Source organism: Rhinatrema bivittatum, chromosome 8 (assembly GCF_901001135.1).
Source record: "Rhinatrema bivittatum chromosome 8, aRhiBiv1.1, whole genome shotgun sequence".
NCBI lineage: Eukaryota > Metazoa > Chordata > Amphibia > Gymnophiona > Rhinatrematidae > Rhinatrema > Rhinatrema bivittatum.
Window position 1 is genome coordinate 183,929,277 of NC_042622.1, and position 23,169 is coordinate 183,952,445.

The 23,169-nt window shown below is 42.9% G+C and overlaps 1 protein-coding gene across 1 annotated transcript in view; it reads right to left on the bottom strand.

The window, feature by feature from the left end:
* Positions 1-1,571: 1,571 nt before the first annotated feature.
* The window catches only part of DHX33 (DEAH-box helicase 33), a 74,182-nt gene continuing 52,584 nt past the window's right edge, over positions 1,572-23,169 (bottom strand). Inside the window, exons 8-12 of the mRNA XM_029613794.1 lie at positions 18,659-18,747; positions 7,858-7,985; positions 6,927-7,130; positions 6,253-6,339; positions 1,572-2,629 (exon numbers count right to left, since the gene is read on the bottom strand). Of these exons, the coding sequence (XP_029469654.1) occupies positions 2,321-2,629; positions 6,253-6,339; positions 6,927-7,130; positions 7,858-7,985; positions 18,659-18,747 (817 nt within the window). The 3' untranslated portion in view covers positions 1,572-2,320. The remainder of the gene's footprint in view (positions 2,630-6,252; positions 6,340-6,926; positions 7,131-7,857; positions 7,986-18,658; positions 18,748-23,169) is intronic.

Here is a 23,169-nt window from a genome sequence, read left to right on the forward strand (position 1 = left end):
TATGAACCAAAATTAACTCCCCCCTCCCCCCCAAAAAAAAAACAACTTCTTTCAAATAAAAAAATTTTCTGTCCTAACAAAGGGATATAGTGTTATATTTTAATTCTATACACTTACAGAGAGCTACAGCCCAGCCAACCCTCGGGCGAGTCTAGCCACCATGCCATTTTAGAAAGGGGGAGAGCTATGAGCTGGCTGAACAGAAGAATTACTGATCATTGTTACTATAGTGGCAAAAAGCCACCAAAGATAAGCAGGCTGTGATGAGTTTAGAGCATTTGGGTGTGTGCTGAAGATGGGACTAGCCAGTTTCTCCAGTAGCTGATGCATGCCAAATACTGGCTAATAGGGAATCTGGGTGATAACAGGTAAAATTACCTATTTATTGTGTGAATGACATCCCATGAAATATAATATTAGCACCTCCCTCTCAATAAAGGTTAATTTGGAAAATATATATATATACATATATATATATATATATATATATATATATATATATAATTATTATTTTTTTTAACTTCATGTAATTCACATCCTAAAAAAAATATATATATATATATATATATATGACCAAGAAGAGTTAGTAAAATCCGGCAGATCTACTCCTGGAATTGTTACTCCGTACACAATCTATTTTTTTATATTCCGCTTTTTGGCACTTCAAAGCAGATTACATTTCGGGTACTGTAGTTATTTCCCTGTCCCCAGGGGGCTCACAATCTAAGTTTGTACCTGAGGTAACGGGGAGAGAAAAGTGACTTGGCCAAGGTCACAAGAAGCAGCATTGGGATTTGAACCCTGGTTGCCCTGGTTCAGGGGCCACTGTCTGCTCTAACCACTAGGCTACTCCTCTACGCCGCTTCTTTCATGAGATTTTAAAACAGAAATAGGGAAGGGAATTTTCGCATTGTCTGGGTATTTCGTACCTGCAGACTTCAGCCCAAATTTTCAAAAGCAGATTTATTCTCCAATTTGAGGGCATTTGCAGGATGTGTGCTGAAAATACACACAGGAAGTTACGCCTGCTGCTGAGCCAGCATCACTTTCAGGCCGATCACTTTCAGTGCGCTCTGGTGGAGCGCACTGTTAACCCGCGATTGGACGCGCGTTTTCGATGCGCTAGCTTTACCCCTTGTTCAGTAAGGGGGGGTTGGACGCGCGTCCAACCCCCCCCGAACCTAATAGCGCCCGCAACATGCAAATGCATGTTGATGGCCCTATTAGGTATTCCTGCACGATTCAGAAAGCAAAATGTGCAGCCAAGCCACACATTTTACTTTCAGAAATTAGCGCCTACCCAAAGGTAGGCGTTAATTTCTCCGGGCATTGGGAAAGTGCACAGAAAAGCAGCAAAAACTGCTTTTTTGTGTACCCTCCGACTTAATATCATGGCGATATTAAGTGGGAGGTCCCGAAAGTTAAAAAAAAGTAAAAAAAAAATTTTTAATAGGCCCGTGGCTTGAAAACCGGACGCTCAATTTTGCCGGCGTCCGGTTTCTGAACCCGTGGCTGTCAGTGGGCTCGAGAACCGATGCCGGCAAAATTGAGCGTTGGCTGTCAAACCCGCTGACAGCCGGCGCGCCTCTTTTTAGCGCCAGCCCTAATTTAAATAAATTAATTTACTGTATAGCGCGCACAGGAGTGTGTCCTGTGCGTGCGCCGGGAGAGCGGGCACTCGCTCTCCCGGCTCTCGCTCGGCAGATTTACACACATACTTTTGAAAATCAAAATGTAAGTCCTTTCCCAGCTCCAACTCCACTCTTCTCCCCCTAACCCCCCCCCCGAATGCCTCTTGTGAGCGTACGTAAAAGCACGTGAGTTAAGTGAGTAAACACATCTGTTTTTATATGCACGGGTTCCAGGCTGATTTTCAAAAGGCGATTTAAGCTCATAAACTGTATTTTGCGTATGCAAATCCTTTTGAAAATCAACCTCCAGAAAGACCCCTGCTCATCCCTCAAGACAGACTATGCACCGGTCTTATTCCTTTTGCAGACGGAGAATCAGACATTACGATGGTTTCAAATTGGGTAAAACCATCCGAGGTGCAGCCATTTCTCTACAGATAGTACCTGATCAGCAACGCTGTCATTTTAATGGCTTGATTTTACTTAAGTATCCATTGTCTTTTTTTCCAAACGTTGATAAAAGAAAATATACAAATTAACTAGTTCTTAGACCCAGTGTATGCAAATACATCTCATGCATATTCATTTGCATGTCTCCTGCAAACCACACCCGTTCCATCCCTAGGATCAGGTTAAGAACCCCAGCTGTAAAGCCAGGCGGCATTTTTGTTCCCCTTGTTTCCAAAGCGTCAGTTCTTGGCTGCTTTCAGTTTCCTGCGGAAGTATTCGGGAGCAGCATCATATAGCCAGTCGGCGTCCACCACGCAGAGATCCCGCATGTAGCACTTGGAGGTGTGCAGCAGCTCATTGTAGACCACGCAGGCCGGCTTGCAGTGGAATAGGACGGAGGAGGGGTGGATGGTCACAGGCTGGCGTGCTTCTGTGGTGGCGTACGTCCCATCCGGCTGCAGCTCTGCTGTGTTCATGAAGAGCCCATGGGCCAAGCACTGGCGGACATTCCCCAGGTCTGCCCGGGAGGACTCGATGGGCATGGACATCTGTTCCAAAAAAAAAAAAAGAGTCAGCATCAACATAAAATCCCCAAAACGAAGGAAGAAATTTTCAAAGTGCCCACACTGATGCAAAGTTCATGGGTATTTTTAAAGAGAAAGTATGCAAGGAATTTTATTTTCTGAATTGTCTAGGATACAAAGTACCCGCCATCATAGCATTTTCTGTGGATCCCACTTCCACAGTAAATGGGAAAGTGTGTTTAGATTTGAAAATGACATCTACACGCGCGACTTTCCAACCCCTGGGAGCCTACTCCACATGTGGCCAGAACTACACACATTGTGGGATCTCAGCCATGTGCTTTTAGGCAGGTGAAGGGGGGTCATTTTTAGCCAGGTACATGCGGGTTTTTTTGTAATTAATATTTTATCAAATTTTTAAACAGATACAGTGCCAATGTAGCAGAATTACAACAAAACAGTAGTACTGAGAATGAAGAGCGGCTAGCACCGACCTCCTTCCTGTTCTCTATCATAAACAGAACAACATAGTAAGACATACCCTTCAGCTTCTATACAAGTGTGTATCAATATGGTAAATAAATGTAGTATATCAAGGGTATACTGTAACTGACACTGCAGCTAGCAAAATATAAGCATGTCAAAATATATAGAGAAAATATTTGATCAAAAAAAAGTAGAAAAGCGAAACACAATGAGTTACAGAGTGTCCACTATACTTCATGAGGAATGGTTGGAAAGAGGCTTCCTGGGAACTGGGGTGAGGAGGACCTGACCTGTGGGAGACATTGGCCCTGCGTTAGTTTGGAGCTTTGTTGCCACCTGACTCCACTGGGCCCTGGTACCAGCAATCGGAGGCGTCCTGACGTCACTTCCGGTTGACGCCGGGAGGAGCCCTTAAAATCAGGCCCGCAGCGGCACACGGCTTTATAAGAAATATATATTTTTCTTTTTAAGATGACCACCTCATCCTTGCAACACCTCGGCCCCCACAAGGGAGAATTGTGTAAAGTGGTTTTGGTCTACAGCAAAGTCTAGATTGGTCTATTTATCCTGGATTTTCTTTGATTCTCTTTCTTCTTTTTAATCAATATGCCTCATAAAAGGAAAGGCAAAGTGAGGATCTACCCTTCAGAATCCTCACTTCCATTAGACCAACGTGTCATCACTGACTTTGCTGTATCTACCCCTGATCCATTGCGGGTAAGCCTCGCTGGCAGAACAAGCAAGGAGAGGAGTGCAGTTTTCGCCTGAGGAAGTTTCTCTTACTCCGCCAGATCTTAGGACCCTGCTGTTGAATATGCCTGGAAGTGCTACTGCTGCTTGGGGAAAACTGGTCGTTTCTGTCAGTCCCCTGGAGAAGGGAAGCAGAGGAACAATCCAGGCTGGAGGATTTGAGGAAAACCCCTCATGGGATTCAACCCCAGTGAGTGAAGGAGCAGTAGGGGGAGTTTATCCACCAGTTTCCCTTGAAAAAAGGGAACCTTCCCTTGAAGTTGAACCATCTGAAATTCCAGCCTCACCAGATCTCCCTATTGTTATGACCAGACCAGCGGTGGTGACTTTAGACTCACTCTGGGACCTGGCTGCAGGTCTCCTACAGGTTTTCAAGGAATAATCCCAGCGACTAGAGAGAGTTTCAACGAAGTTAGATGCAGGAGCTATGGATCATCAAAAGATTTTGTTGGAACACTCCTCTATTATGCAAACGATGGGAAGTGATATTAAAAATTTACAGATAGTTAATGCCTCGATATTTCGAGAGCGATTAAATACCATTAGAAGAATTGAATCTTTGGAAAATCACTTCCAACGTTTAAATTTAAGGCTTATTAATTTTCCTTAAGTTTTAGGATTACCTGTACCAGCCATAGTAAGTATCAACAAACAAGATAGATGCCAGATGTCTTTTATACACATTTATTGTAGTGGAGACGTAAAAATGCCCAACTCAGGCCGAGTTTCGCCACTACCCCCCCTCCTCCTCCTTCCCTCCTCCCACTTCATCCCTGCTGACATCCCTCTCCCTCCCACTTCATCCCTGCTGACATCCCTCTCCCAAGCGTTCACCGCTTATATCCCTCTCATCATGTTGATGATTTAATAATCATCCTTCTTCTCTCATTTTAAAGAGTTAATATTTAACCACTTTCTATAGTTGACCTAGTTTACCTCCTGTTTGTTTGACATTAAACTATTGTAAAGCTTGTTGCTATGTTATGTTACAATGTGAACCGGGGTGATGTTTTTTTTTTAACGTGCCCCGGTATATAAAAAATCTTTAAATAAATAAATAAATACATACATACATACATACTTACATACCCAAGTGGCTGCCTAGTTCAAGGATTTGAACATGCATATATCATTTATTGTGCAGGTATGAAACACCAATCAATATCTATCTGTGTGCTGAAATTCAGAAATGTAGTCTCCAAAGACAAAGACGAGAGTGGAGATCACACAATAAATGATATATGCATGTTCAAATCCTTGAACTAGTCAGCCCCTGAGGCAGCCACTTGGGTAGTGGCGAAACTCGGCCCGAGTCGGGCATTTTTATGTCGCCACTACAATAAATGCGTATAAAAGACATCTGGCAAACCCGTGTGATATCTCAATTGAGAGCGAACGTCGGCATATAAAAATAAATAAATAAATCTTGTTTGTTGATACCACTACGGCTTTCATAGATCGCGCCTCCCTTCTTGTTTTGTTGGTCCCAGCCATAGTAAGGAAATATTTTGTGGATATATTAAAAATTCCGTTGGAAAAAATTCCAGTGTTAACTAAATATATTTTTCTTCCATTTCAAAAGAAAAAAGAATCAATGATGACCTCTACTAAAGCAACAGATATAGCCAATTTGACAGCAATTTTAGAAAGTTCTACAGAGGAGGTGCTCGAGAGAGCTACACTTCTGTTATTTTTTTCTTTCTCCCCAAGATTTAAATTTAGAAAATTGATTCCTCCAAATGTATGCACTGCTTTGCTGTTTGTCATCAAAACTCCATTCAGGCCTCATCCTGAGCCATGTGAAGCACAAATGGATCATAAGCAGTCAAAGAGTGGACTCCCAAAAGGAGATTTTTAAAACATGAGAGTTTAGGTACATTAAATGTTGCACATCATTAAGGATCCTCTGGGTTTATCCCGGGTGTTGTTTGAATTCTCTTTTTTGCTTACCCCCAGCTCCACAGAAGGCAGTTTCATGCATCTACCACCCTTTCTGCAAGAAATATTCCCCAATATTATTCGTCAATCAATCCACTGAAAAATGCTGGACTTCTCTGCATTATTTATACTTTTGTTATATTTGAATGTCTCTTTCATATCCTTCCACTTCTGCCATTTACAGGAAAAAAAAAATTGTCCATCTGAAGCCCAGATGAAAAATGATAGTGACTCATAAAATCTCTTCCCCCACCCTAGAAAAATGTTCCAGTATGAACAGAAAACAAATAGATTTCTGCCCCACAAAAGCCAAGACTTCATCCCTCTAACCCTACGAGAGAAGACAATTTTAACAGCTCAGTCCCAAGGCCTACGAGACTGGGAGCTGCATCCGTGGCAGTGACACCAGGACCACATTACACTGGTGGAGGAGGGGGGGATGCAAGGGAACAGAGACGACAAGCAGCACCCACCTTTATGCAGATATCCCTGAGCTGAGACCGGACGTCTGACACTAGCGCCATATTCCTGCTGTTCACAAAGTTCTCTCTGCACCACTCCTGCAATACAAGAGGATTAAATGAGCCCCGGGATCCATGCAGCCATTCACCAGGGCACATGGATCTCTCGGAAGCTTGCAACTTCCAAGTAAGCATGCCTGTCAGAATTTCACAGCTTTTCCTTTTCTTTGTAATGCTTTAAATGTGAGGGTGGATTACTGATGCAGGAGGATGTCGTCATGTAAATAAAAAGGAACGTCAGGGTCGATTCCCTGGATTTTGGATTATAGAGGAGTGCAGAAGCATTTGAAGCTGCTGTTTGAACTGCTCACTAGGAGGGTGTCTACACGCATTGGGGCTCACAGCAGATGTGTTCTACCCAGCAGGGACCCCGAGGACCAGTACCTGCAACCTTACGTCTCCAAGCTTAGGCTCCCACTGAACTCAAAGTGCAGCTTCTTCAGCTGAGCTAGTAGGACCATCCTCCATTATTCAAACCTGACATTATTTCTTTCCCTTCCCCTTACTACTTTGCTCAGTCAGGCTCATTTAGCACACAGACACATCCAAAGGGCAGACACCGGCACTCGGGATGCATTTGCATGCTGAATAATGTTCTCAGCAAGCGATAGAAAAGACATCTCTACCTTATTCCTGCCCAAGTTTTTGAAGGCCCGGTATATGTTGAGTAGGGTGATGTGGTCCCCCTCGCTGGAGGTGAACTTCTTCCTGACCGCCTGTATCTCGTCCCTCTTGGATGGCGGGTTGTACAGGACACTGTCCACCGAAAGCAGGGATATAATGCTTAAGATCTCTTCCGTGCAGTGGAATTTGGGAGAAAGCAGGATGGTCTGCAAAGCACAGGACAGCAGCCAAGAAAGTCATTTCACAAGTTCATTGCTAGTTGGCATCAACTATGCTTCCTCGGCACAGCAGGTTCTCCTGCTCTTTAAGGGCTGCCAGTTCAGCTGAGGGCAGCCTCTACTGGGGCTAATTCCCCATAAGTTGCTAGGGGTTGCCTGCCTCACACCACTCCTGCACAGTCACAGCAGCGACAGCCCTCCAAGCTGATCATTTTGGCCCCCCGTTCTCTCTAGAGCTTGGTGCAAGTACGCCTCTGAGTCAGGCACTAAATATTGCCATTGCAAAGTGGCTGGGACTCCCAGTCCCCCGGGCTATGAATATTGGTACCACCGCATCCCCAGACCCAGCCAGCCCAAGGAACAGGAGCTGCAGCCTGATCCACATCCATTCCAGCTGAAAAAAAGTTTTATCTAGAAGCCACAAAAAAAAAACAAAAAAAACAACATTTATTTTTAGTAAGCAATAAGAAAAGGGTGCCAGAGAAGACAGACTTTGCTCTGACCCAGAACCTCCACAATGGGCATAAAGCAAAGCAAAACATCACAAAGCTCACTCAGGAAGAGACGTCACCCAAGCATTTTCTGCTAAAGCAGAACAGGGATTCCCCATGGAAGGGAAAGCTGAGTCTCTTACTTTGGTTTTATTTTGAGCTGCCTTCAGTCACACTCGGGGGGGACACTGGGGTTAGGGAGCTTTGAAATCCAGTTTCTTTACCTTTGAAAATCGGGGCTCCAGAGGAAATGCTGCCATTTTCCTCCCCACGGGAGTAAGGGTGATCTGATCCTCCTTGTGTTCCACAGCTCCTAGCAAGTCCAACTGCTCAATCGCTGCCTGAATAGCCTCTGTCACAGGGAGACAGACAGCCGACATCACAGCCTGCATGCCCACAGTCCCTTTTAGAGGATGGCAGACCTATATGCTCCATCCCCCCCAAAAAGAGGTTTACAGTCCCCACCCCCCACCCCTGCAGGGGCCCACAGCCTCCGCTCCTCACTCCCAGTCCCTCATTGGTCCAGGTATCCCCCTTCCCACTGCCCTAGGACGCCGATAGATACATCCCCTTCTGCTTTACAGTTCTAACGGATCATAAGAGCTGGAATGTTTACTTACTGTAACATGACAATTTCTTTCTGTTTCAGTCATAAAATCCCTGAAATACTGAATCCTTTGTTGTACAGATCTTTTTGGTGGCAAACGAGGCTTGCACTGTGCAGTACTGTCCTACTAAAAGCTAAACAGATTTCCATAGTACTAATCTGATTCCCCCAAAAATGAGTACTAAAAATGATAGACACATGTAAGTACAGGATACTTTTTATCCAGACGGGGTCCTACATTCTAAAAACTTGCTTCACAATTTACTACTTTAGAAACAAGCAGCCACCTCTGGGATGGATGTCCAGGCAGCACGTTGCCAGCACTGAACTGCAAGGCGGAGAGAGTGCGGCACAATGTTACTACCATTACAATGACAGGCGAATAGTCTAGGGCACAGGGTGATAAAGCAACTCACCCAGATTACGGTGCCAGGGGTGGAAAGGGATCTGCATTGGGATATCAGCTCTCTCGGCTTGTACCATAATTCATTTCCCTCACTTAAAAAAAAAAGAAATCAACCGAACAGTCCTAACAGACTGGTCCATACATGTGGGATGTGTCCTCCAGCCAGCATGTAGATGTAGAGACAAAAATTCAAGAGCTGACTTCATTCTCTATAAAAGATCCGGTGCTGCTCAAGCTCCTCAGTATGCTATACCGAAGCTAGAAACCAAACAGGAGCCAGTTAGTTCTGGTTCCCCAATTACCTACTACAGTCGCCAGCATCTCCTTCTTGGGTACTAGCCCTGGAACCTAAATAGTGATGGTAGATCTCTTCCTAAGTAAGCTCCTTACCAAGCTGGGAAGATCTTCCTTAGTGGAAGACTTGTGATCTTGCCTTTTCCTTGTATTGCTCTGAAGAGTTCACACATTAGTTTACATGCTGATTTCCTCAGCGGTACCTGTGGTGTCGTCTTCTTCAATTACTGCTCTTGCCAGGGAAAAATCAGGCTCTATGCCTGCTGTCCTGTTTTTATGTGCAGGGCCTCAGATCCTGTTTCTCCATGCATCTCTCTTATAACACAACCGTGTTTTTTTTCTGCCCCAGTGCTCTGTGGGGATAAGGGGACTTTGCACAAGCCTGAATAAGACTGGATTTAACTGCGGGCCAGCTTTCAATGTTACCCTGGAAGCTCCTTCCACCAGGATCTTCAGCTTTTCTGAGTTTCTACTTCTAGCAGGACATACAGGACTGTTGCTTATATTCAGGCTCTTTGCCTATTTTCCTGGGCTTCTGCTTCTACCAGGATAGGTCAGGACTCTATGCCTGTTTTCCTGGAAGCCCAGACTGAAGACACCACAGGAACAAGTTACTCTGTATCCAGCTATTTGTTGCAGCACCAGCCAACGCATGTGCACATCAACTAAGGCAGAGACATAATGAAGAGCTGAAGCAGCATAGGAAAATTGGTTCTTACCTGCTAATTTTTGTTCCTGTAATACCACAGATCAGTCCAGACCAGTGGGCTATGCATCCCCACCAGCAGATGGAGTCAGAGAAACAAAACTTTGAGGCACTGCTACTTAACTGAGAGTGCCACCTGCAGTCCCCCAGTATTGACCTGTACCCAAGCCAAGATAAAGATGATCCCCTAAAACAGGTGACCAGGCTGAAGGGATGGAAGCCCCCACTAGCAAGGAACTTTAAACGTGTGCAACCGTAACTATAAACAACAAAGTAAAAACAAATATTTATTTATTTAATTTATTTAACATGTTTTGTATGCCATCAAAACGGTTTTGCCATCATAACAGTTTACAGGGCAGTAAAATATTAGGAGAGTAACAGAGTTTTAACAAAGAATTTCAAAGATAAAGTTAAGTAACATTGGGGGGTAGGTAATAGGGGGTAAGTTTATATAGATACAAAATTCTTAGATGTCTATAGTAGAGTTCGAGGTTTTATTGATCCATCGTGGGTTGATAGGGTGGTTTTTCTGTTTTCTTTGGCGTTGTCTGGTTGGGAGTTTGTTGATGTTGGTGGTTAAGATCATCTGAGAAGGCTCTGGTAAAAAGCCAGGTTTTTAAGTCTTTTTTGAAAGCTTTGGTGTCAAATTGAGTTCTTAGATTGAGGGGTAAGGAGTTCCAAAGAGATGGGCTGGCGATGGATATAGCTCTCTCTTGGGTTGATACTAGATGCGTGATTTTTGTGCGAGTAATTTTGAGGAGGCCTTTATTCATTGAGAGAAGGTTCCATTTTGGAGCATGTATTTCAATGTGTTCAGATAGCCAATGTTTTTGTTGTCCTGTGATTAATTTGTGGAGGATTGATAAAACTTTGTATTCTATTCTGTATTTAATTGGGAGCCAGTGCAAGGAAATGAGAGTAGGTGTAATGTGTTCTTGTTTCTTGGTTCCAGAAAAAATCCTGGCGGCTGCGTTCTGCAGTATTTGTAGTGGACATATGATGGTAAAAGGGAGGCCCAGGAGTAGGGCGTTGCAGTAGTCTAGGTTTGTAAATAGTAGTAGTTGCAGAACTGTTCTAAAATCATTTTGAGAGAGGAAGGGTTTGAGACATCTGAGTGTCAATAATTTGTGATAACCTTCTTTGATTTTATTTGTAATATGAGTTTTGAAGATTAATTCTTTGTCAATTGTAATTCCGAGGTTTCTGGCATGGTCAACAGGAGAGATTATTGTTTCTGGGTTTTCTGTTTGAGTGATTGTCTGGGTAAGTCATTGATTTTTTTTGTCAAGGATGATTAATTTGGGTTTTCTCGATGTTAATTATGAGTTTTAAGTTGGAGAGACATTGCTTAATTTTTGAGAAATAAGAGTTTATTTTCTTGTAGGTTTCTTCGAGCGTATTTTGAATTGGGACTAATATTTGAATGTCGCCCGCATAAAGGAAATGTGTCAGACCCAGATGATCGAGTGTGTGACAAATAGGTAGGAGATAGATATTTAAAAAAGTGTTCCTGACAGTGCAGATCCTTGTGGGAGTCCTGTATTTAGGTTCACTTTATTTGATAGGTTGTTGTTGAATATTACTTGGAAACTTATTTGGGATAAATATGAGGCGAACCATTTTAGAATAGTGCCTGATATTCCAATTTCAGAAAGTAGGTCAAGTAAAATGGCATGGTTGTCGAATCCTCAAAGAACTGTGTCATTAAGTGAAAGGAGTAATGTTTCCGTGCTTAAGTTTTTTCTGAAACCAAATTGTGTGGGTTGAAGTATGTTGTTCGTTTCCAAGTGTTCTGATAGTTGGGAGTGAACGATTTTTTCTATGATTTTTGCAATGAAAGGTAGATTAGATATGGGTCTGTAGTTTTGGATGTTTTCCGGATCTAGGTTGTTCGTTTTTATTAGTGGTTTGATGATTGCAGATTTTAGGCATTCAGGATATATTCCTTCAGTGAGGGAGAGGTTGACTATGTCCATTAATGATTTTATTATTGAGATATCAAGTAGCTTAATTGTTTGTATGGGGATGCTGTCAATGGGGTGGTTTGCTGGGTTCATTTTTCTAATTATTTTTTGGATTTCAAGTGTTGAGGCAAAGTCAAATTCATTCCAGGTTGTTGTTATTTCCAGAGGTGGTATAGGAGATTGGGTGTGTGAAGTGTTGTAGATGTTAGAGTTGTTTAACAGTTTTCTGATTTTATCAGTAAAGTACTCAGCAAAGTCGTTGCTTTTACTTGTGTTTGGAGGTGCTCTTGTTTCGTTAGGTGATTTGATGAGGTTTTTTACTATGGTGAAAAGCATTCTAGGGTTCTGTTGGTATTTGATTATTTTGGTTGAGTAGAATTCTCTCTTTGTATTATGGATGAGTTTTTTGTAATTTGCTAAGTGGGATCGGTATGCATTGAGTGATGGAGAGGTTTTATTCTTTCGCCAGAGTCTTTCCTTTTTCCTGAGTTCTCGTTTGGCTGATTTTATGGTGTCATTGTACCATTGATTGTTATATTTAGGATTCTTTAAAGTTTTTGTGATGATTGGGTTTGTTCTATCAGCTATGGATTTGGTAATGTTTATCCATGATGTTGTTGCTGTTTCAGTGTTTGTAAGATCAATATTCTTGAGTTCATCTTGGAGATTTTGTTGTAGTGTTGCGCTATCAAAGGGAGGGCGATATGAAATGGGTTTTTTTGTAGTTTGCTGTTGTGTTGGGTATGCTGTTCTGAGTAAGGGTGGTATGGATGAGGTAGTGGTATGACCATGCGATTTCAGTGATTTTAATGTGATGTGAGTTCCAGCTGTTGGTGTTAATGAAAATTAGGTCAAAAGTGCGACCTGCTTTGTGTGTTGATCCGTTGACTATTTGTTCTACTCCCAAATATGCGAGACACTGCGGGTCCTGCTTGAGAGAAACCTGTGAAAAATTCTTCTTCTCAGCGTCCCCAGAGTAGACAGGAATCTCAGGCTTTTGGAGTCAAAACAGGGTGGTCCTCTGGACTGAACTGTGGTATTATAGGAATGAAAATTAGCAGGTAAGAACTAATTTTTGAGGGAGGAAGGAGAGCCCTGTGCGCAGGGAGGCCCCCAGTGTACAAAACTGCTGAGCTGCAACAACATTGTAAGAGAGAGAGGGAGAGGCGTGACCCTCGGAGATCCCAACGTCATCGTGAGGAGCCCGGAAAAACTCTTAAAAACAAGGCTCGGTGAGAGCATCTCAGAAGCAACGGATTGCGATCAGCGACTCCACCCCCTTTCATTGTTCCTGAAGCCTTCTGGGAAAAACAAGGGCATGCGCACTGAATCTTCCAGACGTTTCAGTTTGGGGTGGGGTTAGAGAGTGTTTACGCTGTTTGTTGTCAGTTAACAGGATCTTCACTATCAGACATAACTATATCACACATCTGGGGTCGCTCTACCATTGGGGCCGGGAACGGTCACTTGAACGACGGGCTCCAGCAAGTACTGCAAACCTTCACGATTCAGACCAAAGCAAAATCATGAGCGCTTCCTTTGCAAGATCCCTTTCAGCACTGTTAACCTCTACACTAGTTGTATCCTTCTGTCTTTCTTATTATTTAATGCACAATCAATTGTAAAAAAAAAATCCCAATTATTTCGGACTTACTTGAGGACCACAAACCCGATTTTATTGCCATTACAGAAACTCGGATAAAGAATACAGATACAGTACTAATCAACCAGATCAATAACCTGACCTACAGAACCTTTTCAGTACCCAGAAGAAAAAAAGGAGGGTTAATGTTGATTGCGAAAAAACACCTGCAACTAAAACTATTATTAACCAATATCTTCCCTCTCTACGAAATTGCACTCTTTGACTCTACCAATTCGCAAATTTGTCCGTTATATTTCCCCCCGTGTCTACTAGACCATATTTGTTCTCCCTTAATAGAATTTTTATAGCCATCTTGTCACTAAACAAACCTACCATAGTCCTAGGTGATTTTAACATCCATACTGACGTCACCCCTCTCTCATCCACCTGTGAATCAGTCATTGACTCCCTTTCAACTTTAGGACAAACAAATTATTAAAGGCCCAACGTATAAAGTAGGTCACACCTTAGACCTGATCTTTATCAACACGAAGATCTGGACAACCCTCAACACAAAACAAACCTAAGTAGCATGGTCAAACCATTTCCTGATTCACTCTACCTTGCAATACATTAACAGTCCGGTGCAAAAACATGATGACCCCTTGAAAATCATGTTCCGACCTTCATACAAACTTGATACCCTTCAAGAAAAACTACAATCTGAATTAACAAATTTAGACATCTCAAATAGTGAAAATGCCACAAAGTCATGGTTTGACATCAATAAATCTATTGCAGATACACTTAACCCTATGATCTCAAAAACCATAAAAGCTCCCCACCACCACAATCAATGATATAACACTGATATTAGAAAGACCAAACGTGAGCTGAGAAAAAAGGAAAAAAGTGGCGAATACACAAAACCATATCTACCCTAGCAGCCTACAGAGTACAATTAACTCACTATAAAAAGCTCATTAACAAGGCAAAAAGAATTATTTTCAAATAAAATTCAAAAATTCCAACACAATCCGAGGACCCTATTCTCCATCGTGCAAAAATTAACTAAATCCAATACTGATAAAAAAAAAACATTACCAGAAAACAGATGCAACGAAATTGCACACTTTAACGATAAAGTCACGAATCTAATTACCAATAACCTCAATAGCAACCCCCAACCCATCAATATGGGAAAAAAAGAAATCCAAAATTGGAGAGTCCAATAGTTACCCAAACAAACAATCCAAAAACAAAAGGAACTACAAAATTATCTCTCAAAAAAGCCTAAGTGAAGGTGTCAGCAATCCCTGACGTTGTACGTTTGAAAAGAAACCAATCGGTCTTCTAATCATTCACCTTCACAAAAATCACTTTTATTATGCTTATTCAAAATATTTTTAAGAAAAATTGCTTTTTAAATTTTGATTTTTATCCCCAGTCCGCAGAGTATATTCAAATAGCAATCCCTTAAATGTTTACTATAAAACAGCCTGGGGGGATAAAAATCAAAATTTAAAAAACAAAAAAAATGTTTCTTATAAATATTTTGAATAAGCATAATAAAAGTGATTTTTGTGAAGGTGAATGATTAGAAGACCGGTTGGTTTCTTTTGAAATGTACAACGTCAGGCTTGCTGACACCTTCACTTTTTTGACATATAATTTTGTAGTTCCTATTGTTTTTGGTTTGGTTTAAAAAAAGAAATCCCCTATTGGTCTGATTTCGATTTAACCTCTTCTCTTGAAATTCAAACCATAATCAGTAATATGAACCCTGCCCTATCCCATAGATAGCATCCCCATGCACACATTAAAATCTTTAAATATAACACTCTCTAATTCTATTACTGAAATTGTTAATCTGTCTTTGTCAGAAGGTAATTTCTCAGATAAGCTAAAATCGGCAATAAATTAATCCTATTTTTTTTTAAAAAACAACCTTGTCCCAGATATTCTGAACAATTATTGTCCTATCTCTAATCTACCGTTTCTTGCTAAAATTATAGAAAAAGTCATTCATACTCAACTCACCGAACATCTGGAAAAAAAAACAATATTTTGTTCCCATCACAATTCGGTTTTTGAAAGCATCTCAGCACTGAAACTCTTCTTCTCTCCCTCAATGACATAGTTCTAAGAGGCTTTGACAATGGACAAAGTTACTTATTAGTTCTGCTCGACTTATCAGCCACTTTCAACATTGTAAGCCACAACATACTTTTGGACCGTCTAACAGAAATTGGCCTCACAGAAAAAACACAGCAGTGGTTTTGATCTTATCTAATAAACAGGAACTATCAAGTAAAAATTAACAATTCCCTCTCCGATAAAATTACTCTCAAAACTGGTGACCCGGAGGGGTCAGCCCTATCCGCTACACTATTTAACATCTATCTGCTCCCTCTCTGTCACTTACTTGCTGGTCTCGGCTTATCTCACTTATTTTATGCCGATGACATACAAATTCTAATTCCGATTCAAAATACTCTAGACTCAACTTACAAGAAAACCTCTATGTACCTGTCCATAATCAGACAAGTACTAACTCAACTCTTACAAGTGCGCGAGTGCGCAATATCACTCGCAAGCCCCAAACTTTGGAACGCACTCCCCTCTGATCTTAGATTACAAATGAATTTTAAAACTTTTAAAAAAGACTTGAAGACCTGGCTCTTCTCAACAGCTTATCAAGATGCCTAACATACCACTCTCTCTACTTTTAAATACGCCCTAGCTGTTCCTACATTCCTTTCTTTTAATACTGCCTTTTATCTGATATTTATGCTTTAGTAATTTGAAATATGTGATCTTATTGTAAATAACATGTGTACTTTTATTTTAAATTTATACTGTATTTTTCATTCTGAAGTGCAATTTATTAATATTTTGTTTTACTTCTTTATTATTTAATTTACAAATGGATTCTGATTGACGCACTGCTTTGTCAACCGTTGTGATGGCTATGCCGAACGATGGTATATAAAAATACCCAATAAATAAATAAAGCTGGCACACACAGTCGCACTCAGAATCAACGCTGAGACCTCAAACATCCGCTTGAGCTGAATGTCTAGCTTGCGGTCCTGGACATCCCTTCAATGCTGTGGCCCCCACAAAGGGAACCGTAGTCTTCTTCATGACCACTGAAACCACGGCATCCACCTTCGGAATCTTCAGAAGATCCAGTGTCTCCTCCATCAAGGGATAAAGTTTAGCCATCGCTCTGCCCACTTTTAGATCTGCATCAGGGACGTCCCACTTCCAGGTCATCAACTTCCGGATATTTTTGGGCAAAAGAAAGGCGGTCATCTGCCCCGAAGACCATCGAGAACCGGATTCGGATTTGGGTTATTGCCAGGTTCTTGTGGCCTGGTTTTGGCCTCTGTTGGAAACAGGATGCTGGGCTTGATGGACCCTTGGTCTGACCCAGCATGGCAATTTTTTATGTTCTTATTCACTCCCTCACTATCCGACTCATCCTGAGAAACCTTCACCCCCAACTCCTCCAGGATCAGGGGGATTAAGGGGCTTAACGCCTCCCGTTTAAAGAGCCGTACGACGCGCGGGTCGTCACCCTAAGGTGTCGGGAATTCGTCCGGATAGTCATCCTTGGGCTCATCAGCAGAAATCGGGAACAGGAGGGGCATCCACCTCATCCGGATCTCCCTTGGGGTCAGATGGGTCCCCCTGCAGCGCCGCCACATCACCATCATTTCCTATGCCGAAGAAGAAGAAGGGAGAATCCCGCCTGAGGCCCAGACACTGCAGAAGATCCCCGGAACCCTGGGAAGACTTTTTGGGCTCAGAAGCAGCGGTCTCCAAGCTTCTCTCCACAGATATTTTTGTCCCTGCCTTCCTGTCCACATATGCTCTGTGCAACAGGAGCATGAAATCTGGGGAAAACTCCCCCGGGTCTTCCTCCCCCCAAGGGAGGCAGCTCGTCCATGGGCACACCCTCCCCCCTCAGACCTCCCAGCCCCATCAGGGAGAGGGGAGGAGGAGGGGAATCATGTGAACTCTCTGGGCTGCCCTGAGGGCTTTCCACTGCGGGAGGAGGCACCAACCCGGCACAGCACAGACCGCGGGTAACCAGCCGACTACTCGCCGAGGTTCCCTCCTGCCCTGATTTATATGCGGGGCAGAGGGAGCGGGAGTCCAGACGGCCTGAAACCACGCCACATGCATGGCAAGTGGCCATTTTGGGTTTGGATGCCTTAAGGAAGTAGCACAGGACACGCAGCCGTCTCCTGCTAGGGCGCACAAGCAGTTCCAAAAATAAAATGCCAACAGCCTACCGCCCGGGCCCCTGAGCACAAGGTAACCTCCTCTATCTCTCTTTTTTTTCCTCCACCCCAGTTCATCAGCCCTTGTTAATTGTAACTGCATCTCTTCTTCACGTTTATATATGTTCTTGGTTGTATTCATCACACCCCTGTTTTTATGTAAACCGACATGATGTGAACGCCGGTATAAAAAAGCCTTAAATAAATAAATAAATAAATCCACCCCTGATGATCTCGCTGAGGAAAGGAGGCCCCAAGACCTCCAGCCACGAGACAGGCCCAAACATCCCGCCCATGCATCGCTAAAGCCCGGAGCTCCAGGCTGCCAATAATCACCAAAAACTTCCCTGCTCTCCTCTGTACCAGTCGCCAGCAGCCGCTGACTAGACTCACCACTGTTTTGACCTCGCCTGAGAGAAGCTGGCTCTGAGAAGACGCAAGCAGCTCTTTTCTTTCTTTAACTTTATTTTTTCCACAGAAAGGGAAAACTTTCCCGCAGGAATGGTGGTGCCCTCCGGAACGTTGCGGGCTAGATCCAGGGAACCGCAGGTTTTGCAACACCTCTATCTGCTGGAGACAGAGAAATACTGAGGAGCTGCAGGTAGCACATCGGCTTAAGAGGGAGTACTCTCAAAGTTTTTCTCTGTCTCCATCTATTGGAAGGGAGGCGAAACCCATTAGTCTGGACTGATCCGGGTATGTACAGGGAACTAGCATAAACTACTCTATATTTCCTTTTTTTTTTTAAACTAGCACCTAGAGTCAGAGAAATACTGGGGGACTGCAGGTGGCACTCTCGACTATATAGCAGTGCCTCAAAGTTTTGTTTCTCTGACTCCATCTGCTGGTGAGGATGCATAGCCCACTGGTCTGGACTGATCTGGGTATGTTCAGGAACAGACCTTTTATAGAGAGTGAAGTCAGTTCTTGAATTTTTGTCTCTGCCTCCATCTGCTGGCCAGAGGATGCAACCCACATATATGGACTGGTTTGTAGGATGTGAAGGAAGGTATTTTAATCATGATGACTGTTTCTCCTCAGCTGATTCTAAGCCTCCTTTGATAACTCAGTCTCTGCAAGCAAACTTGCAGTTGCCTGTCTGAGGCTAAGATGAGAAATCCACCTGTCTCAGGCCCTTTCTGCCAGGCCACCATTCATATCTACTCACCTGGGGAAGGCCTGGACATGAAGTCAAAGGTGAGAACGTTGGGAATCTTCAGGGCCAAAAGCTGTAGCATCACACTGGCAAGGTTACACCTGCAGATAAACAGGAACACAGTCACAAACTGGCATCACTCGCAGAGGTCAGCAGATGGTGAAAGTTACCACTTGGGACCCTTCGTCGGCAGCACAACATTATCATGAAGAAGGATTTGCAATTTTGATTCAGGTTTCAAGGGACTTTCAACAGAGGACTATACTGTGAGGATCCCAGCTAGTTTGCTAGCTAAAAATGAATGAAACCATAAAGATAGCATTTTTCATACCTTTTTTTTTTTTTTTACCTGTTATAGATGTACATGTTTACATCTATAACAGCGGAGAATAAAACTGTGTCCCTCGCCCCCTCAGTGTGAGGAAAAGTACACATGCTGCACCTGCAGAGATAAATGAGCAGAGATGGACAGAGGAAGGGAAAGCCTGCGCGGGGATTTCATTTTGAAATGTCTGTAGGTACTTTTAAACACAAGGCCCGCATTTTCAAAGGGAAGCTCTGCAGGCATTTTGGAAATTGCCCCCTGCGGTTTCAGGTATCCGAGACTGCATTTACTCTGAAAGGAAGCCTTTACCGGCAGCGACAGCAGGCGAACTCTGCTATAAAAAATCAGGGGAAGGGGGGGGGGGGGGGGGAAGTGACGTCACGGATGGGGATAGCAGCTTGAATTAAGAGCTCCCGCTGCCGCCGCCGAGATTATTCACTTACCATCCGAGCAAAAACCCCTCAAAATCAACCAAACAAAGATTCTGGGCGTCCCTCAAAGCACTGCTATGGCAGCGAAGAAGAAAAATGTCGACTTCCGGCGTTTTTCTTATAACAAAGGAGGACTGTCCGAGGAGCGCAAGGTAGGTGCAGGCGAAGCTCAAGATGGCGTCGATTCGCTTTTTTCCGTTTGCTAACACAGACGCCGGTCTTGCTGAACAATTTAACCAGTCAACTCTCAGAGCACCCCACGAGGGCCGAATTCCAAGAGTGGTTCGCGAGCATAAGAGCAGACATCAAATCTTACGTTCAAGAGATGATTTCAAATATGGAGGAGCTCAAGGAGGAAATGTCAACGATGGACCACAGAATAGATGACCTGGATACCAGACTAGATAGCCAGGTGGAGATGATTAAACATACCATAACATCTTACACAGAGCTTCAATCGGATACCCAGCAATTAAAAGCGAAAATCACGGACCTAGAGAACAGGGCAAGACGCAGTAACTTGCATTTCCGCGGTTTTGTGGAGAACACCGCTAACGAAAATTGCACTGAATTACTGCAAAGATTCTGTAACCACCTTTTCCTCGTTTCTCATACAGTAGGGGAATACATACCGCCGGAAATTAAACTTGATAGGGCTCACAGGGCCATATGAGGCCCCCTTCCAAACCGGGGCCATGAAATAGTGGCTTGCTTTCATGACTTCACAGTAAAGGAACAGGTTTTGCAGGCCGCTAAAGCCCAAAACACAAGGTGATGGGAAGACCAAGAGATCTCCATATATGCTGATCTGACACAAGCTACACTGCAGAATCGTTACTCACTCCGGGAAACTACATCCTTCCTCAGAAAGGACGACATCAAGTACCGCTGGCTGCACCCTTCTGGACTCTCTTTTTCCCTGGAAGGGGTATCTCACAAAATCAGCGCGCCAACCGAGGCTCTTTCCATCCTTACACCGCGGGGCTTTACCAGCACCTTGGTCCAGGCCAGTTCATCTAAATCATCATCTGCAGGTCTCCCCACTCCCACTTGGCAGAGAGTTGGAAAAAGGAATAGCAGATTGCGGAGGCACTCGGGTGGATCCCATCCCAGCCAAGCCACAACATGAACTTCCAACCAAGGAGATCTGCGAGTATCTCAGACTATCTTGATTTAGCTCTTTTATGAATAGGCAGAAATCTTGCTATCCTGAATTTAAAAGGGAGACTGTAGCCCACAGCTTTCTCTTACAGGAGGTTTTTTTATAATACTTTATGATCTTTCTCTCAAGTTCCCGAAAAAGGAGTCTCTGCTTCTGTGGTGAGTTTAACAACTTAACATATTTTGGGTATAAATCAAAGGCATGGGCTCAACCCTTGCACAATGATAAGTTGGGCAGTTCCTCAGCCGAGGGCCACAGCGTGATGCGCCACTCCACCAATAAGCAGTAAACCTAGTTGGGAATAAGACCCAGAGTAAACAACATAGATTAAGGAGGAAGAGATAATCCCTCAAACGCAACAGGAGTTATCTGTGAATAATACAATAAAAAAACCCAGTAAACATCACTAAACCCATGGGGACGAGATTTGCCCCCTATGAACTGATTTTTGCCTGCTTTTCCCTCCCTGCAGGCTACACACTCTCCCAATCTGAGGGGTATTATCATCATAAATGGGGACGAGATCCCCCCCCACTGACTATATGGCAAAAACTTATAACAGTAAGTTAAAATTGCCCGAAATAGTGTTCCTTCAAGAGACCCATTTATCTAAGAGGTATGAATATCTTATGAGATCACCCAAATACAACCGACAATACTTTATGCCCAACAATAAATTAGCAAAATATACTGGGGTCAGTATATTATTTCTGCAAAATTTTATATTTGTATGCACCTACTGTCTTTCAGATCCTAAAGGCAGGTATATATTACTCCGAATTAAAATGAATGGGTCCCGCTATACTTTAGTAAACGTTTATGCTCCTCTCTCTCAATTTATACTTTATTGAAAATTTTTCATTATATATCATCCATAATTTCAAATAATCAAAAGAAATCTTGTTATACAACTAATAAAATTCAAATACCAATTTCTAGAAAATCAACAAATGTTGAACAAGAAATGATAAATGGGGGACCATTCTATAATTCATATAACCACACAATAAATCAGAAAGGAGAGAGTGTCATTAGGTTTTCTTTCTGGTCTCATATTATGATGTTACTAGACTCTATTTGCCTCAAATTTATCTACAAGGAATGTCTCCAAGTGTAGAGGGGTCAGAGAATATAAATTTATTTCCCTGAAAATTTATATAACACTTTGAAGGAAACTTTAAATAGAAAGTAGCCCCAATTTCTAGGGCTTTACTTTTCAGGGCTAGGAATTGTCTTCGTCGCGCCTGTGTAGGCCTCGAGACATCAGGGAATACATATACTCTTTGCCCACAAAAGGAACACTCTTTGTTCCTAAAGAACTTCTCAAATACCTGATCCTTCTCTCTCTCAAGAGAGAAGGAAACAAATAAAGTTGTTCTTTTGTTTATAATGTCCAGTGATTCCTCCAAAAAAGAAGAAATCCCTGGGCTTTTCTCAGGATCTCCATTATGTGAAGATCTTGTTTATAAAGGGAAATAAAAGATCTTTGATATACTTGGAATCTTATCAACTTCATGTGATAGATTTTCTATTAAAAATTTCTTGAACATCTCATATGGTGACAGTAATCTCATTAGTGGAAAATTAACCAAACGCAAATTTTTAATACGCAACATGTTTTCTATATTTTCCAACTCTGAATGGAGTGATAAACTGTCAACAATATGCATATTTTCAGCATTTTGAATATTTTGAACATTACTAGATATAGTTTTCATAGCTGACTCTAATTCCATTAATTTTTTCCCCTGTTCTTCAATCGACCCTCTATTCACATTAACTAGAGAAGTGAGGGAATCATTTACTTGTGAGACATTAGAGTCTAGTCTAACCAGCATTTTCCACAAGTCTCTCAACGTAATGTCTGAAGGTTCTTTAGGACTCAACAGACTCTTACAAGGAGCTCCTGGTGTGGCTCTATCTACAGTTCTTTGAGATATTCCATCAGAAGGGCTTTCTGGGATCAGGGAATCTCCTTCTCCCTTACTCACGCTTACTTGACTGTCCTCAATAGTTGGACCATTGCCCGGACTCAGAGACACTTCCAAAGTGGCGCTTTCACCGTCCGTCTGTGGCACTTTCCTGTTGACATGGGCGTCCATAGGCCCATTATTATTTGGGGCGAGTGAGGAGGTATAGATTCTCGCCTTACGTTTCCTGCCCATAAAAAGACCCCAATAATCAAGGACTATCAGGAAAAGAATCCCTACCAGTCTGAGGCAGTCAAAGACATTCGAAGGCGGTAAAAGCTGGTCAAAGCCGTGCGCGCGGCTTAGGCTGCGCGCCGGCGTTGGCTGCGCACTGCTCAGCCGCGGGTTTTTAAATTCTCCCGCGGTCCTGCACTGATGACGTCAGCCGGCTCAGCTGCTCTCCGTCGCTGATGTTGATTTCCTCTCACAGTCTCAGCTGGAACTGGTTCTGCAGGTAAGCGTGCCGGGGATCCTCTCTCCTCGCTCACCGTCCCCCCAACGTTTATGCTCCTAATAGAGAACATGCTTCTTTCTTTCATGAACTTTACCAAATCTTGTTACAGCATAGTGTGGGTTTGTTAATACTGGGGGGTGACTAATGTAGCTCTCTCTCATTATTTAGATACCCCTAAGGG